Source organism: Marmota monax, unplaced genomic scaffold (assembly GCF_021218885.2).
Source record: "Marmota monax isolate L192 unplaced genomic scaffold, Marmota_monax_Labrador192_F-V1.1 WCK01_AAM20220418_F8-fsc00066, whole genome shotgun sequence".
Lineage (NCBI taxonomy): Eukaryota > Metazoa > Chordata > Mammalia > Rodentia > Sciuridae > Marmota > Marmota monax.
Window position 1 is genome coordinate 1866960 of NW_026692805.1, and position 17720 is coordinate 1884679.

The 17720-nt window shown below is 37.5% G+C and overlaps 1 protein-coding gene across 5 annotated transcripts in view; it reads right to left on the reverse strand.

The window, feature by feature from the left end:
* The window catches only part of Mpp7 (MAGUK p55 scaffold protein 7), a 253251-nt gene that overhangs the window by 137570 nt on the left and 97961 nt on the right, over nt 1-17720 (reverse strand). For 4 of the 5 annotated variants that reach the window (XM_058580524.1, XM_046448366.2, XM_058580521.1 and 1 more), the window contains one exon: nt 7664-7782. In XM_058580524.1, the coding sequence (XP_058436507.1) occupies nt 7664-7699 (36 nt within the window). In that variant the 5' untranslated portion in view covers nt 7700-7782. The remainder of the gene's footprint in view (nt 1-7663; nt 7783-17720) is intronic. The other variant, XM_058580523.1, reaches the window with a different exon arrangement.

Consider the following 17720-nt stretch of genomic DNA (forward strand, 5'->3'; position numbering starts at 1 on the left):
CCAATTCCTTAAAAAAAAAAAAAAAAAAAAAACTAGTGATAAAAACACCAAAAGAGAAAAAGACAATCTGAATAGGCTTATATTATTAAAGAAATTGAATCAATAATTAGTCAACTTCCAAAATAGTAAGTACCAGACCCTGGTGACTTCTACAAAACATTTAAGGAAGTTAAATGTACAATCAAACACAATGTCTGCCTAAGGATGGAGGGTTAGAAAACAAGTAGAAAGCAGAGAGTACACTTCTCATTCCGTGGATAACTCATATGAGGCCAACATTACCCCACAAGCAAAATTAGACAAATGACATTACAAGGTAGGAAAATTACAGAATAATATCATTAATAAACAGCAGTGCAAAATTTCTCACGAAAATGTTATCAAATTGAATCCAACAATGTATAAAATAATCATAGATCACAACCAAGTAGATTTACTACAGATATGTAAATATCGGTTCAACATTCGGGGATTAAGGATGTAATTCATCTCATCAACAGGCTAATGAAGAATAAAATCACATCAACAGATGCAAAAAAAATTTTTTAATCTAGCACCCATTCATAATAACTCTCAGCCAACTGGGAATAAATGTACTTTTTCAACCTGATAAAGAATAACAATGAAACAGCTATGGCTAACATCATATATACTAGTAAGAAACTAGATCCTTCTCCCATAAGATTATATGAAGGCAAAGATGTCCCTTCCCACCACTGCTGTTACATACTGCATAGCAATTTCTAGTTAATGTTATAAGACAAGAAAAGGAAGGAGAAAAAAGAGAAAAGGAAGAAATGAAACTGTCTTTGTTTACAGATTCAAATGTAAACAAATACAAAAACTTATATAAAATTTCTAGGAGATAACAGAGGAGAAAACCTAGGTGATCTTGAGTTTGCTGATGAGTTTTAGATACTGTCATGCATCACTAGATGATGGCAATACATTTTAATATTGGGGACACTTTCCAAAAAATGCACTGTGAGATGGTGTTCTTATTTGTGCAAACACAACTAAGACAACTACGATCAAACTAGGCAACATAAACTCAAGGGACTGCAGTTGTATATGCAGTCCATTGTTGGCAGAAATGTCTTTATGACTAACTCCAAAAGTACAAAGAAAAACTGATGTGGGATTTTATATTAAAATTAGAAACTTATGCTGTATCAGATAACAAAGAGAATATAAAGAAAAGCCACAGTCTGACAAAATACATATCTGATAAAGATATATGTAAAAGATACAATGCAACAGTGAGGGAAAAAAAAACAATTTAAAAAAACAATTTTAAAAGGTGTCTCTGAAGAGACATCTCAACAAAGAAGATGTACAGATGACAAACATACAGAATGAAAACTTAACAGGTTTCAAGGAAATTGCACACTGAAATAATAATGAGATACCACTACACACCTATTACAATAACAGAAATTATTTTTTTAAAAAATGGACCATACCAAATGCTGATGAGGATACAGGGCAACAGGAATTCTCATTCATCTTTGGCGGTAATGCAAAATGGTACAGTCATTTATGATGATAATCTGGGCAGGACTCTGAGCACACCTGTAATCCCAGCAGCTCAGGAGTCTGAGGCAGAAGGACTGCAAGTTCAAGACCAGCCTCAGCAAGGGGGCCCCTTAAGCAACTTAGTGAGACACTATGTCAAAATCAAAAATAAAAAGGGCTGAGGATGTGGCTCAGTGGTTAAGAGGCCCTGGGTTCAATCCACAATACTAAAAAGAAAAAAAAAAAAAAGAAGACGACAATAATCTGGCAGTTTTCTTAGAAAACTAAACACAGTGTTACTGTATGATCCAGTAATCATGTTCTTAACATTTGCCCAAATGAGTTGAAAATATATCCATATAAAAAGCTGCACATGTATATTTATAGGAGCTTTACCTGTAATTACTTGAAACTGAAGGCAATGAACATGTCCTTCAATTAGTGAAAGGAGAAAAACTGTGGTACATGCATACAATGGACAAAATACTATTCAGTGACATAAAGAAATGAATAATTGAGCCATGAGATCTGAGTAAGATCTGATGAAACCTTACACACCACTAAATTGAAAAAGTCGATCTGAAAAGGCCTATATGATGCCAAGTATATGCCAGTCTGAAAAATGCAAAATCACAGAGGCAGTAAGAAATCAAGTGGTTGCTGAGATAGGGAGAGAAGATAGGTAAAGAACACAAGGTAGATTCATAGGGAGGTGAAACTATTCTTTGTGATATTGCCACGGTGGATACATGACAATGTGCATTTGTCAAAGGCTACAGAATCATTCAACACAAAGAGCCCTAATGCCAACTGTGAACTTCCATTAATAATAATATATCAATGTCAAATTGATAAACATACCATGTTAACACAAGAGATTAATAGTAAGAGAAACTGGTGGGAGTGCTTGAAAAGCACTTGATTTCTCTATTGGTTAAAAAGACTTCAATAGGAAAACACAGTAGACAAAGAATCCCAAGAAGCCATTTTTCCAAAGACAATACATAAATAGCTAATGGACACATGAAAAGATGCTTAACATTATTTAGTCATGCCTCACTTCATATCCAGTAGGATGGCTAGAATCAAAAACCCAGATTAAAAATAAATGTTGGTAAGGAGATATCCACTGCTGGTAGGAATATAAAATGGTGCAACCACTTTGGAAAATATTCTAGCAGGTCTTTAAAATGTTAAACACAGAGTTACCATTTGACCAAACAATTCTATTCTTAAACATATACCCCAGAGAGTTGAAAACATATCTACACAAACACCTGAACACAAATGTTCTTAACAACACTATTCTTAACAGCCCAAATGTCTATCAATGTATAAACAAATGTAGCATATCTATACTGGACTATTCTGCGAAAGAAAGGAATGAGGTACAGATACATACCAGATGTGGGTGAAGCTTGGTATTAAAGTAAGTGACAGATGTGTCACCAAAAAAGCACGATTCCATCTTTATGAAATATCCGAATGGGCAAATACACAAAGACACGAAGTAGATTAGTAGATGCTTAGACCTGGGATGGACAGGAGGATGTAGGGATTAGAGGACAATAACTAGGGGTACAGGGTTTCTTTCTGAGGTAGTCAGAAGGTCCCAAAGTTGACAGTAGAGATTGTTGTATACAACCTTGTAAATACACTAAAAATAACAGAATTTTGTTTTAAATTTATGAATTGTATAGTGTGCAAATTATATCTCAACAAATGTTAACCAAAAAAAAAAGTTATCACCTAAATGTTAATGAATCCCAAATAGAGTTGCCAAGTTTCACAAGTAAAAATACAAATACTGCATGGTTCATGCTTACACTAAAAACTTCCACACTGTGTATCTGAAGTTTAACTTCATGTCCTGTACTTTTCACCATAGCCCTTCCCCCATACTGATTTTTCTCAACCCGGAACATAATTATCCTCACTTCTAGGTGCACGTATCCAACCACATAATAGGCATATCTATCTGATTATGCTCCAAATACCAAACAAACATAAACAAACTAAAATCAACTCTCATTTCCTCTGAGGACCAGCAAATAGGTAAGAACTGGTACCTGGGACCTTAAGTCTGGCTCCTGGAGTGTACTTTCAACTCCCAATGACCTGGTATAAACCCAGTGGCTGGATCCCAGGGCAGGAGTTTTGAGACATTAAGTACAGCACACATGCTGGGATCAGTCTCTGTTTCTCAAACTAAAAATCAGCTCCCCTTTCCCAACACTCTGCCACCATCACCCTTGAACTAGAATCTCATGCTCCATCAGTCTCATGCCCCATCAGGTATACCAATTTGCTTCTGCAAGAAAAGTATTCTTTCAATGGGAAAGAAATGGGCAAAGAATCCCAAGTAGTCATCTTTCTAAAGATGATACACAAATAGTGAAGAAAATGTTCATAATAGCTAGGAAAATGTTCATTTCTTTACTACCCTGCTTTAAACCTTCCAATACAATGGCTCCACCAGTCTGTACACCTTGGGTGGTTTAAGAATAGGTCTCTGCTTAACTTTTTGCCACATGTTGTCCACTCTTTCTTAATTCACATACCAGCCAAAAGATAGTCCTTATTCTAAGGATACAACTCTTGCTCTTACCTCCAGACATTCTGCATGTTACTCCTCTGACCTAAACTCCCACTCTCCCCCAGAAATCTTACCTGAACAACTCAGCTTGCAGGGTCTAGCTGACATCAAATCCTCCAGGGGCCCCTCCCTGAGGCCGGTGTTGAGTTACACACCTTGTGTCACTCATAAAAGCTCTCAACGTGATCTACCACAGAATATTTTAATTGTTCCATCTTTTCATCTGAGTCCTCTGGGAGACTGGAGATTCAACAAGGAAGGGGACTGTGCCTACCACCTTAGACATTTCAGCCCTGACAGTCCCTATAGTGCCTGGCACATAGTAAGTACTCCACAAACAGAGTGTGAACAAATTAATCAATAATCAAAAGTTAAAGTTCTGTAACAACATTACAAGGATCTAGCTGAATATTTACCATCATTCCTTTAAGGCTGAAACCACTAAAATAAGCACAGTAGTTCAACCATAAGGAGCTGTGTCTTTAAAATATCAATTTGTGTTTGCTGAAATATCTCAGAATCTGAAAAAAGAATAAAATTCAAATAACTACTTCTTTGCTCCTGCCCTCACATACATCTGGCTATTTAAATGAGGAAAACACACCAACTATTTAAAAAGTAATGACAGTTTGATATTATCATCCTAGAAATCCAACACAACTATGAGTTAAAAACGGAAATTTCTTGAAGAAACTACAACCCAGTTTCAAAGCAATATAATATCTAAGCTAGACTGTCATATTTTTTCTATAGAGAAATTAAAACAGATTACAAACATACAAACAACTAAATAAAAATAAAATTTCAAGAGATCTCAATAGAAAAAAAAGTCAGGGGTAGAAGATAAATCTACAAATATTAGAACATAAAATATATCCTTCAAGGGCCAGTATATTTGCTAATGATGGGTCAAAAATGTGGCTATACACCTAAGACTGCTGCTCCATTGCACTTACTAGGATCATGTAAATTATAATATGCTTCTTCCACTCCCCCCATGTATATATATTTTTCTATTCCTTTTCCAGGTTCTCTCTCAGTACCATTTTCCTTCTGTTATTTACAAAATCTCATACTCACAGATTTTATTATTCAGTTTTTCTACTTAATATCTCAAAAAAAAAAATCCTCAGTTACCGCCTGGAAGGATAATCCTATTTCTTTCCAGTGACAAGCTCAATACCCCAAAGTGGCATGTTGTACCTGTTACACACTGAAATGCCAAGATGCCTCTTTTTAAGTCTATTTTACATTATCTCCAAAGGCTTTTCGTATTTAAAACTGTGTGATGATTTACAACTAGCTTTTTTATATACAAAATCTGATGATGAAAAATTTGTGCTAGGATATAAAAATCAAATTTTGTGTTCACCCAGTTCTAAATCACAGACTAACAGCTTTAACTTCAGGCAAAAGCTCATAAAACCAAAGCACATTTTGATTCACTCTAAAACAAATCTTTTCAAACAAATTCCTTTTGCTCTACCAAGATTTATGTACAAAAGCTGAAGGCTTCTATCCTCCAACCTTGAATAGAGGCACTTGGAATACAGAGAAGCGTTTTTTTCCAGCTGTTTAAAGCTACAATCCCATGAGTCTGCCTCCTGGAGGCATTTAGACTCTACTTATTTGAAACGAACAGAATGGGTCAGTCAAAGGACACACTTGGTCTGCATCTGATCAATGTTGGGGGTGGGGAGAAAATATTAAGAAATTGAGAATGTACTAGAGGTACATAATAAAACTAATTTTTAAAAGACATTTTATACTAATTATGGAAAAATATTTAGAATAGCACACGTTAACCATGCTATCTAAATACCGGCAACAGCAATTTATTTGCTTCTATTTTTAACAAACCAGATAGCGACACCTTCCGGGATGCTTCCTAACTACTTGTTACTGACATATACTTTGGAAAACAGCCCACGCTTAACAGTTACCAGCCAATGTAACTTGAGAATCTGTTGTATACCTTAGTTTTGTTCTTTTAATAGAAATAACAACCACCTCTGTAGTTTTTCACGTGCTGTGTAATTATCTTTTGCCTCAATACTTAATAATGTCTATTTAACATTGCCTAACCTACACATCTATCAAAGAACTTAGGGTCTTCGTTATTTTATCTGAAACTTGCAACCCTGCCAACAGATATTCTAACTTCCATTTTACATAAGGAAATTGATATAGTAGTCATGCTCTAAAAAAATACAAACATACAGCCATTGTTTGGGGACATTTTATTTAATAATCAAGGGATGATGATGCCAAATCAAATACACTCTACTCCCCCATCAAAGGATCAAGTCAATATAAATCAATCCATAGCTATTCGACTCCCATACATACAACACAGAAATATTTCTATGATTACCTCACCAAGTCATAAACTTCATCCACTGTAATCCCAAAACCATTTCTAAGAAACCCCAAGAAAGCAACTAAACTGCCTAAAATTATTTAGAGCACAAAGATACCTTGGCAATTACCTTATTATAAAAAGTAAATAAATGAACAAATAAAACTTTAAATGCATTGCCAGGGAAATGCCATGTATCAGCTTTCACTTCTTGAGAACTGTTACTACTCAGAGCACACAAATCTCAGTAAATTGCACAACAAGAAAAAATATATATATATTTATATATATATTTCTGTTCCATAATGTAATTGCAACTAGAAGTGGCTCCTTTTCAAATACTGTACATCAATTAAAAGCCTCCTATCATGACAGACAACCATAACAAATTTAGCTGAATTAAGCATAGGTCCAGATTTCATGGAGGCAAAGGTTTCTACCTCCTACAGACTCAAGTAAGTCTCTAAATTTCTTTCAGCTTGAGTTAAATGAGAGAAAATGCAATTCATATTTCCAGAAGCAAGAGTAACATATTTTCCAGTAAGTTTCTTGTTCTCATTTTACTATTTTAAGAGTTCTGATCACTCCCAGTGTTTCTGTAAGCAAGATCTGGTTCCTGGTGGCTGATCATTTTCATGGCATGATGCTTCACTAAAACCGTCTCCAAAAACTGTTTTTATTCATATTTAGGTTCAGTGTATTTATCTACAAAATACCATTTCAATGGAGTTGTGCCAATAAAAGAAAAGAGCTTACTAGAATTTCAGCTGACTTTGTTAAAGGAAATTATTTTAAATTAATGTGGCTACTGAACTGCTGCCATCCTTGACCTCAGAAAATATATTCCTTCTAATTTTTGCTGTGAACATTTATTTATTTAAGTTAAATTCCAGCTCATGAATGTTGACCATGAAGGAGGCTAAACCTTCCTGCTACTATTTCATATTCTTTTTCTAAACAAGGGCCACCACATGTTTGCTGCATTAGTATGCACAGCCAGATCACCACCATTAAGTGAAATCATCTATGTATTTTTGGTAGAATCTTTAACAACTTCCACGCCTGTCAGTGAAATGAAACAAGGCTGTTTTGTTTTCAGAGAGCAACAATTTGATCTCTGGTTTACTAGATGGCGCTCAAAATATTTTTCCATATGTTTTTTGCAAAGAGAATCTGACATCAGCATGGTTTACCTTTACCAGTGAATGCAGGCTTTTTTCACCAAACATATCCCAGAGGAAGGTCAGGTCTTCCTGGCTATCCACATGTGGCTGCAGCTGGGCTGGCAGAGCAGCCAACAGCTCATAGAGACCTATAAAATGAAAATAAAACACAAAGCGTAATCTTAGAGTGATCTCATTAATTTCGCTTAAGGTGTGTGTAAATGACAGCTGGAACATGTCATTTTAACTGGATTTGTATTCTGGGTCATCAAGCAAAACACTGCGCCAAAGAAGCAAAGTGAAGTTTTTTGATTTTTCAATTCCAAAGAAGTATGTATTAACAGACAAGCTTTTACCTTTCACGGTTGTCAACATTCTGCAGTCATCCAAGTTTACATAACCCAAGACAGAAAATGTGTACAGGTTTTCAGAAAAAAGAAGAAAACACATACATTCCTTTCCTTAATCGTTATTACATTTCCCTCACTGCTAGCCAAAGAGTGAAATGAGTCATGAATAGGAAAAACTTCCTTAGGAGAACAGAAAATTGATAGAGTGGTCTACTAAAAAGGCTTTGCAGTGTCCAGAGAGTTCCTAATAACATAGAGCTTCAAAGTATTTGTATAACCTAACATCAAAAATCAAGTTCTACTAAGGAAGACCAAATAATCTGCCCATGGTGCTACATTATTGTAGTCAACAATTAAGAAAGAGAAAGCTACACAGGACTGAGTCTAAATTGGGGATACGTAACTCCCCTCTGAAAGAGTTAAAATAGCAGACACAGGTTCCCATGGCACTGCTCACTGGAAGACTCCTAGGGGCAGACAGTAGCATAGTGTTCCACAGTAGCATGCTCACAAACCATCCATCTCCATCACAGGCCGTCAGACTCCTGTCCAAGAAATGTTGCAACAGCGCTTGCCCGAGACTCTTTAGGGAGGTGACCTGGCAGAAGTCAGTATCAACTCATAGCACATGTTTCATTTTCCAGTGGGATTACATGAGGTAAAAAGGACAAAATTTCTTTTATTTCTGTCTGCTGTCTACAAAAACACCAAGACCTCATGGGACCAGCAACACACGGGACTGCTGTTATTTTGGGTCTGAATAAGTGCTGCTGTTCATCACGGGGACAGCTTTACAAGATATTTAGCTAGCAAAGAATAGTATATTATGGGCTGCTGATTAGTAGATCTATTATATTCCTGAAGCAGGATCACACCCTGCTAATCAGTGATAATTCACAAGCAAATGCATAAGGTACCACTTTGAAAGTTTGATGAGTAACTTGGGAGATTTGATTAAATTCAAACATTCCTGGGGCTGTACTTAGACCCCACCAAAAAGCTAAAACTCTATTAAAAAAAAAAAAAAAAACATTTCTCCCAATTACATTCTTAAATATTTTTGATGCTTTACATTTATTCCCTTAAAAACCTGGAATCCTGCCTAAGCCAGCTCTTATTTCCCATTTTGTAAAACTGTTTTTAAAGTATGTCAACCTAACTCAATAACAACATAGGTCTCTCTGTGTGTGAAAATGTGTGTATGTATGTGTGTGTGTGTCTCTGTCTCGTCTCTCCCCCTCCACATAGCTTCAAGATCAGTAGTTACGGTCAGAGGTTCAAAATGTAAAATCATGTTAAAAGAGAGTGGAATTTCATTCTTTTACGACTGATTTCAGAAGTTATAAAAATAATTACCCATCCTTGGTAATATGAGTTAGAGTTTAATTAAGGATAACTAAGTCAGCTGTGATATAACTTACACAGGTCAGTATTCAACATGTTTCATATGTAACTCAGATCCAGTCATTGTTATTACTAATTATTGTTATTAATCATATTATTACTGAAAAAGCAAAAGTTCAGATCAAACAAACATAGATTCAAACCCCATACTTGGGAGCATTTCACATAAGTTATCTGAATCTTGTTTCCCTCATGTGTTTAAAAGGAAATGACAGAAGGCGTAGCTCAGTGGTAGAGTGCCTGCCTAGCATGCACAAGGGCCTGGGTTCAACCCCCAGTACTGGGGGGGGCGGAAAGAAATAATTGACAAGTGGTAAAACCGCACAAACTACACACACACACACACACACACACACACACAATAGTACATAGAAAACTAGTGAAATCTGAATAAAGTCAATGGGGTGTCCTTCCATTCTGTGGTGCTATCACAAAATATCACAGGGTAATTTATAAATGATATAAATAATACACATTTACATTAAAGTCAGAGCAAATGAGCAAGAGGGGGCCAGGCTCACTTTTACAGAAGCCCACTCTTGCATTAGCATCAGTCCACTTGTGAGATCAGAGCCCTCATGACCTGATCACCTCTTCTGAAGTCCAGTCTCCCAACATCATTGCATTGGGGACAAAGTTTTCAATACAAGAACTTTCACAGACACATTCAAACCACTGGCTGTTTATTCCAATGGCAATTTCCTAGTCTCCACAGCTCTGCTGTAGTTACGCAGGAGGTTATCACTGGGGAAAAGTGGGTGAAAGGTAGAGGTCTCTCTGTATCATCTGTTCCATCAACATGTGAATCTACAACTACCTCAGAATAAAATATTAACTTAAAACAGAAATGGTGGTTTAAAAAAATCATTGTAAGAATTGAACGGAACAGTGCACATGGCAGCATTTAGTGTCATGGCTGGCAGAATAGGTACCTGATAAAAGGTAATCCTCTCATTTCCTTCATATCCCTTCCTCTAGAATGAAATACCATTTCAACTCAAAGGTTTAAAGTCAAAAAACAACAGCTTAGCCATACATTCCAACTGGATACAATACTACACTGAGAAATAAAACCACCCTAGTCTTTTACATATGGAAAGTGTTAACTTTGCCCAAATACTGCTTCCATTTTGTGGAATAAGTCATATTAAGCTTAAATTTAAAAAAAAAATAGTAATTTTTCTGTTAGCAGAAGCTCATAGACCTGAGTTTTCTGGGTTTGACTAGCTTTATGCAATTGTAATTTATATGCTACCACAGGCTGGCACCTAGTGACCACAGCAAGCCTTGCCCTTCAGCTACCATATCTGGTAACCAGGACCAAAGCCAGAGAGATAGAACAGTGTCAACCAGAAATTAAACATGGCTCAAATAAAAAAATAACAGGGTAGAGGTGTGCGCATTCTGAATGAAGACAACACAATCACTTCCAAAGAAATATTACAGGCCCTAAAATCCATCTCTGTCCACACAAAAAACTTGGTCTGTGTTCTGACATGTTTCAAAAGACTCCTAATTTTCAGCTCCTAGAGTTATAGTAGTGAAGAATGTCACAAAATCCAAATCTTTTTGAACCTGAATATCCACAGAGCAAGAAATGAGTTTAGATAGCAAGAAATATTCTTTGAAATGTTTACCTAAATCGTCTTTGTCCTTGATAAAGAACTGTGATAATGAAAGCCTGCATTTTGCAGTCATTCAAGGTCATGAATGCTTCATTCTGAAAAGCACAGTACCTATGAATCAGGCACTGTGCCAAGCTCTAAAGATCTAAGACCCATCAGACATGGCTCCCATCCTCAGAAGTTTATAGTACAGAAGACAAACACAGACAGGTCCATTAGTGAGAGGCAAAGGAAGGGGCCAATTCTTAGAAATGAAGAAGACATAAGGAAAGTCTTTACAAAAGTTGGTAACACCTGAGTCTTAGTTGTGGTTTGAATGTGTCCTTCCAAAAGCTTGTTTGGAAATTTAACCCCCAAAGAAAGAGTGTTAGGAGGTGATGACTAATGGGAGGTGATCAGGCCATAGGGCTCCTCCTGCTGCAGTGACCCTCCAGTTCCCTCTATGACAAAATTTAACATCATAACAGCAGCAAATTGATTTAAATCTTCTACAAATTGATTTAACTGAATGTGGGCCTCATGAATGGATTCATACCTTCATCATGGGAACAGGTTTCTCATCGTGTGAGTTCATTATAAAGGCTAAGTTCTGTCTTTCTGTCTGTCTCCATCTCTGTCTCTCTCTTTTTGCTCTTCTGCCATGTGATGCCACAGTAAGAAGGCCCTTACTATACCGTCCCCTCAATGTTGGAACTTCCATCCTCTAGAACCGTGAGAAAATAAATTTCTATTCATCATAAATCACCCAGTCTTTGAAATATAAGATGCCCTCCTATCCAAGGGGGATATTTTCAAAGATCTCCAGCAGATGCCTGAAATCATAACAGTACCAAACCCTATGTATACTATCACTCCCTCTATATACTCTCTTGCTTTGGGGCCATGATGGAGTAAAACAAAGGCTACTTGAGCATAAACACTGTGATAGCATGGCAGTGGATCTGACAGGCAAGGCCCACAAGGTGATTAACAGTTGGGCAGTACACACAGTGTGGATGTGCTGGGCAGAGGGCTGATTCATGTCCAAGGTGGGGCAGGACAAGGTTTCATCACACTACTCAGGATGGTGCACAATTTAAAACGCATGAATAGTTTATTTCTGGAATTTTGCACAGAATATTTTTGGACTACAGTTGACCACGGATAATGGAAACTACAGAAAGCAATATCATTGGAAATTACTGTACTTTGTTATAGCTGCACAAAATAGACTAAGAAAGTATTTAAAAGCTATGCTCCTAAAAAGCAATACTTGCTGAGCTCTTATATTCAGAGAACTATGCTACTCATTGGAGATACAACTAAAAAGAAAAAACCATTGTCTCATTCTCTCTCATACTCTTTAATGACACAAACTATGTTATAGATGTGACCAAGCATAAAACAATCCTAAACGTAAGGATCTTCTATCTGCCCAAGGAATGACACGAAATATTTTTCTGAATAAAGACATAATTAGGCTGCCAAGGAAATATATCTTAATTATTCAATTACACGTAATTAATAATTCAAACAATTCATTTTTAACAATGTTGATAAAATATTCACACTTGCTTATAGCATTTAAATTATAATTTAATTAGGAACACATACTTTAATTCCCTAAAAAGTGAGATATATTAGTCTAGATGTCTTTTTACCTTACTTGTACATTTCATGTAACCATTTTATTTAAACTCTTCACAATGACTTCCTATCATTGATTCCACTGTTAGTTAGAATATATCATTTTCACCTCTAGATAAATTGTGTAAGAGACAGCATTTATTTTATTACCTACAAGATGCTATCACTAGGAATAATCTGCCTAAAGCTGATACTTTTTCATTTGTCACATACTCCTACAGTTTGCCTCTACAACAGAACCACTTAGTAACTTTAAAAGTATCTTTAATGGCCATGCACCGTGGTCCATGCCTGTAATCCCAGTGGCTTGGAAGGCTGGGCCGGAGGATCATAAGTTCAAAGCCAGTCTTAGCAAAAGCAAGATGCTGAGCAACTCAGTGAGACCCTGTCTCTAAACAAAATACAAAATAGGCTGGGGATGTGGTGCAGTGATCAAGTGTCCCTGAGTTCAATCCCTGGTAGCCCCCCTCCCAAAAAAAAAATATCTTTAATATCTTCAAGTATGAGATCATAAACCTTCTCCAGGGACTGAAGAGACAGAAACATTCTAGGGGTGCATAAAACTGAGGGGCTAGCAGGCAAGGAATAGCCCTCTGGTGTATCAGCACATGGGGCCTAGAAGTCAACCTGGGGAATGTCTATGGGACTCACTGAGAATCTGTCACTGGGCATGGTACTAAACACAAGGGGAGTGAGTGCCTCTGAACACCCTCACATGGTGCTGTCAACCAGCCCAGGAAGCAAATGAAAAACCACCATGAGGAAAAAAGTGTCCTCCTGCTGCAGTGTCCCTCCAGTTCCCTCTATGACAAAATTGAACATCATAACAGCAGCAAAAGAGAAGCAGGCAATGAAGGATAGATCTGAAGCTAAGAGGCAAAGAAGTGATAACTGGCTCAGTCTTCTACAAATTGATTTAACCAAATGTGGGCCTCTTTCGGGTGGGGGAGTCTCTTTTTGTTTTGGTATGGCCTTCTGTTGTTTGGCAAGTGGGGATACAACGAAAAATATCTAGTGACTAGTGAAGGTAGACGTTTTACTAATATGGATTTATTTGAAGGGGAAATACTATTTAATCAAAGGTTTGTATTTACATTTGCTTATTTTAACAGTATGTGAAGAGTTCAGTTGAAGGACAGTAAGTCAAAGTTCTGAGTTTAACAAATGACAAATGAATATTCTTGTGATGGTTGATTTTATGTGTCAACTTGACTGGGCTATGGGATGCCTAGGTGTCTGACAAAGTATTATCTCTGGGTGTGTCAGTGAAGGTGCTTCTTGAAAAGAATTTACATTTGATCCAATAGACTGAGTAAAGAAGATCCATAGTCAACAATATGGTCAGGCATCATCCAATCCATTGAGGGAACAAAAAGGTGGAGGGAAGATGAATTCTATTTCTTTGAGTTGGGACAACTGTCTTCTGCCCTCATCTCAGAAATGGGAGCTCCTGGTTCTGAGGTCTTCCAACTCCAGCAGCCCCCACCCATCTGGCCTCCATCCCTAGTTCTCGGGCCTTCAGACTCACAACACTGGCTCCTCTCTTCTCAAGCTTTTCCCCTCCAGCTGAATTATATCACCAACTTTCCTGGTTCTTCAGCTTGTAGATGGTGGATCATGGGACTTGTCAGCTCCTATAACAAGTGAGTCAATTCCCATAATGAATCACCCCTCACAAATACACACACATATATATGTGTGTGCATGTATGCATGTGGGTGTATGGATACTTAGATATACATATCTTCTTTTGTGTTTGTTTCTCTGTGGAACCTTCATATAAATCTGATCAAAAGAGAACTCTCTTTTAACATTAGCCTCTTAACAAAAGCATATTAGTTAAAAAATTAACAAAAACAGATCATGATTTCCCAACATTAAAAAAAAAAAAAGATGGAAAGCAGTATGGAGATTCCTCAGAAAACCTGGAATGGAACCACCATTTGACCCAGTTACCCCACTCCTCAGTTTATACTCAAAGGACTTAAAATCAGCATACTACAGTGATGCAGCCACATCAATGTTTATAGCAGCCCAATTTACAACAGCTAAACTATGGAACCAACCTAGATGCCCTTCAACAGATGAATAGATAAAGAAAATTTGGTATGTATACAAAATGGAATATTATTCAGCCTCGAAGAAAAATGAAATTATAGCATTCTCAGGTCAATGGATGGAACTGGAGAATATCATGCTAAGCAAAATAAGCCAAACCCAAAAAACCAAAGGCCGAATGTTTTCTCTGATAAGCAGATGCTAATACACATTGGGGTAGGGGGGAGAATGAAGGAACTTTGACAGAGGGGACTGAGGGGAGGAGTTGTGGGGATGGGAAGGACCGTGTAATGAGATGGACATCATTACCGTATACATGTATGATTACACTACCTGTGTGACTCTGCACCATGATCAGCCCAAGGAAGGAGAAGTTGTGCTCCATTTGTATACAGTGTATCAAAATGCACTTTACTATCACGCATAATTAATTAGAACAAATTAAAAAAATTTAAAAAGTAGGGGCTAGAGGTATAGCTCAGTGACACGGCACTAGCCCAGCATATATGGGCCCTCAATTCCCAGTACTACATTAACAATAATAATAAATAATTCTTAAGCAGGAGAAAACAACACAAAGTACAGAGTGGGCAAAAATTTTAGGGGCTAGTTTACTTCCTGTTACTGATAACAGGATCTAATTGCAGAGAGATGCAAAGATGTTTGAAGATTTTTAAATAGGTCACTGACTCCTACTGTTTGGGAACCAAATCTTGTCACCTCATCTCTTCTTTCTGGAGGAATTTTATATGGCAAATTCTAGTTGTATGTAATCATGAAAAGCAATACTAACGAGAAGGCTTCCAGTACAGTACAAAATCACTCACTCTGTGAGCTAGTTCATTAAGCCATGTCCTCTATAGACTTATGATCTTAATTTAACTTCACTGACTTATTTGATCAGATTTAAATGTGCTACAGCTGGCTTCCCTATAACCATGTTTTAAATCTGTCACTTTTCCTTGAAGATAAAAACTATAGGCTTTGAGGTAATGAATTATTTGATTGGACTTAAATATGCTGTGTCTAACTTCCCTGTAGCCATGTTACACTAAAGAATAAACACAACTGCCATTATTCTTAAAGACTTAAGACTTTTTCCCTGCGACAACTTGTAGTCCAAATATGTTAAGGCTTCCCAAGCTCCGGGCAACCTAATGGACAGAAGGTCAGTGGCAGTGATTGATGAGCAGTTTTAAATACTTTTGATGCTTTTACAACTTCAAAAAATTTGTCTTGCAATTTTTGTTTGCAATATTTAGATAAGAGAGGTACTGTTGAGCTAAAGTTGTTTTGTATCATAATCTTACTATCTTTATACAGGATAGGTACAAGTAATAGGTGTGATCCCACCAAGGATTAGGGAAGGCAGACAATACTGACATTACCCATGAGGACATGTTGAATAAACAATTCACCCAGAGTTTTAATAAGTTAACCAGAAATTAATCACAAAGTATCATCATCTTGTGCTAATTATATATTTCATTACCTTTTTTTTTAGTTGTAGATGGACACAATACCTTTATTATTTATGTATTTATGTGGTGCTGAGGATTGAACCCAGTGCCCCATGCATGTGAGGCAAGTGCTCTACCACTGAGCCACAACCCCAGCCCTATTTCATTACCTTTTTAAGATTACTCACCCACTGGACTTTATCACAGTATTTGTAACTGAAAGTAAAAGTCTCATCATCATAGGCAGACCCCCATTAATTTTTCATTTTGCCTACTAAAACTAGCTGTTAAAAATTATGCCTGTTTCTATCCTCTCTCCCCTTTAATCTACCCTCCACCAGTGTTGAGAGCCACAGCCAAAGGGGCCCCAGCAAACTTCCAGCTGCCAGCAAACTTCCAGCTGCTGGCTGATGATTGGCTCACAGCGGCCCCAGCAACATCTAGCTGATTGGCTCCTCTGCGGTGATGCTCATTGGGCTGTTTCCCTGCCCTTTCAGACCACGGAGCTGCTCATTGGGGGACTTTTTTGGCTCCGCCCACGTGACCCAGCCAATCGGCCTCAAGAGCAGGAGGATTGTGGGAGGTGGGGAGAAGCTTGTGTGGGAGAGAGAGGCTTGTGGAAAGCCAGTGGTGGCAGTTGAGGCTCTGAGGGTTTTTCCTGAGAGGCTATTTTGTTTGGCCTGTGTGGTTCTAAAAATAAAGTTAGTTTCTTTTGACAAGTGGCTCCTGATTGTGCCCAGCCAGACTGCGGCATTTGGTGGCTCGCACGGGGAGCGACTGAGGGTAAGTGAAACTGCTCGCCCCTGAGGGCAGGGCGAGAGGATGGGTAGCCATTTTAAGATTCCTCTTTTATTTTGCTTCACTTTTGTTTTAAGTTGCCTGTCCCTGGAGATGAGTGAGACGGAAGAAAAACCGCTCACATCTGAGGAAAAACTATTTACGTCTGAGGAACAGATAGGGAGAAAGGATGGATGCACATGTCAGGAGGATAGAAAGGCTATAATGACTTTTTGTTGTTCCCTTTTTATTTCATTCTGTCTCGGCTTTGTTTGGCGTCATCTTGTTGGGTTGTATTATAGTAGAAATACGGGATCAGAAATTAGTAAAAAACAAACTGAAAGAGTGTTAAGTAAATTGTTAGAGGAAGGAGGCATCCCAGTAAAATCAAGAGCAGTCAGGGCATACGTTGATACAATACAAAAATGTAGCCCATGGCTTTTTAAGGAGGAGTTGTTAAATATATCACAATGGAACCATCATGGTGAAGACTTAAAAAGAATAGAAAAGAAAAGCCCAGGGACTCTGCCAGTTGGCACATTGCCATTGTGGACATTCGTATCTTGTTTGCTTAGTCCAAAGCCTTCAGTTCAGACAATGGTAGAGGAAGGAGAAGACATAATGATTCAAGTAAAAGAGAAGGTCTCTCAAGTTAGTCAGACAGAGGAAAAGATTCAAGTAAAAGAGAAGGCCTCTCAAGCTAGTCAGACAGAGAAAGAAAGTGTAAAACAGAAAAAGCCATCAGGGGGAAAGTTACAACAGGAGACTGCTACTAACACCTTTCTAT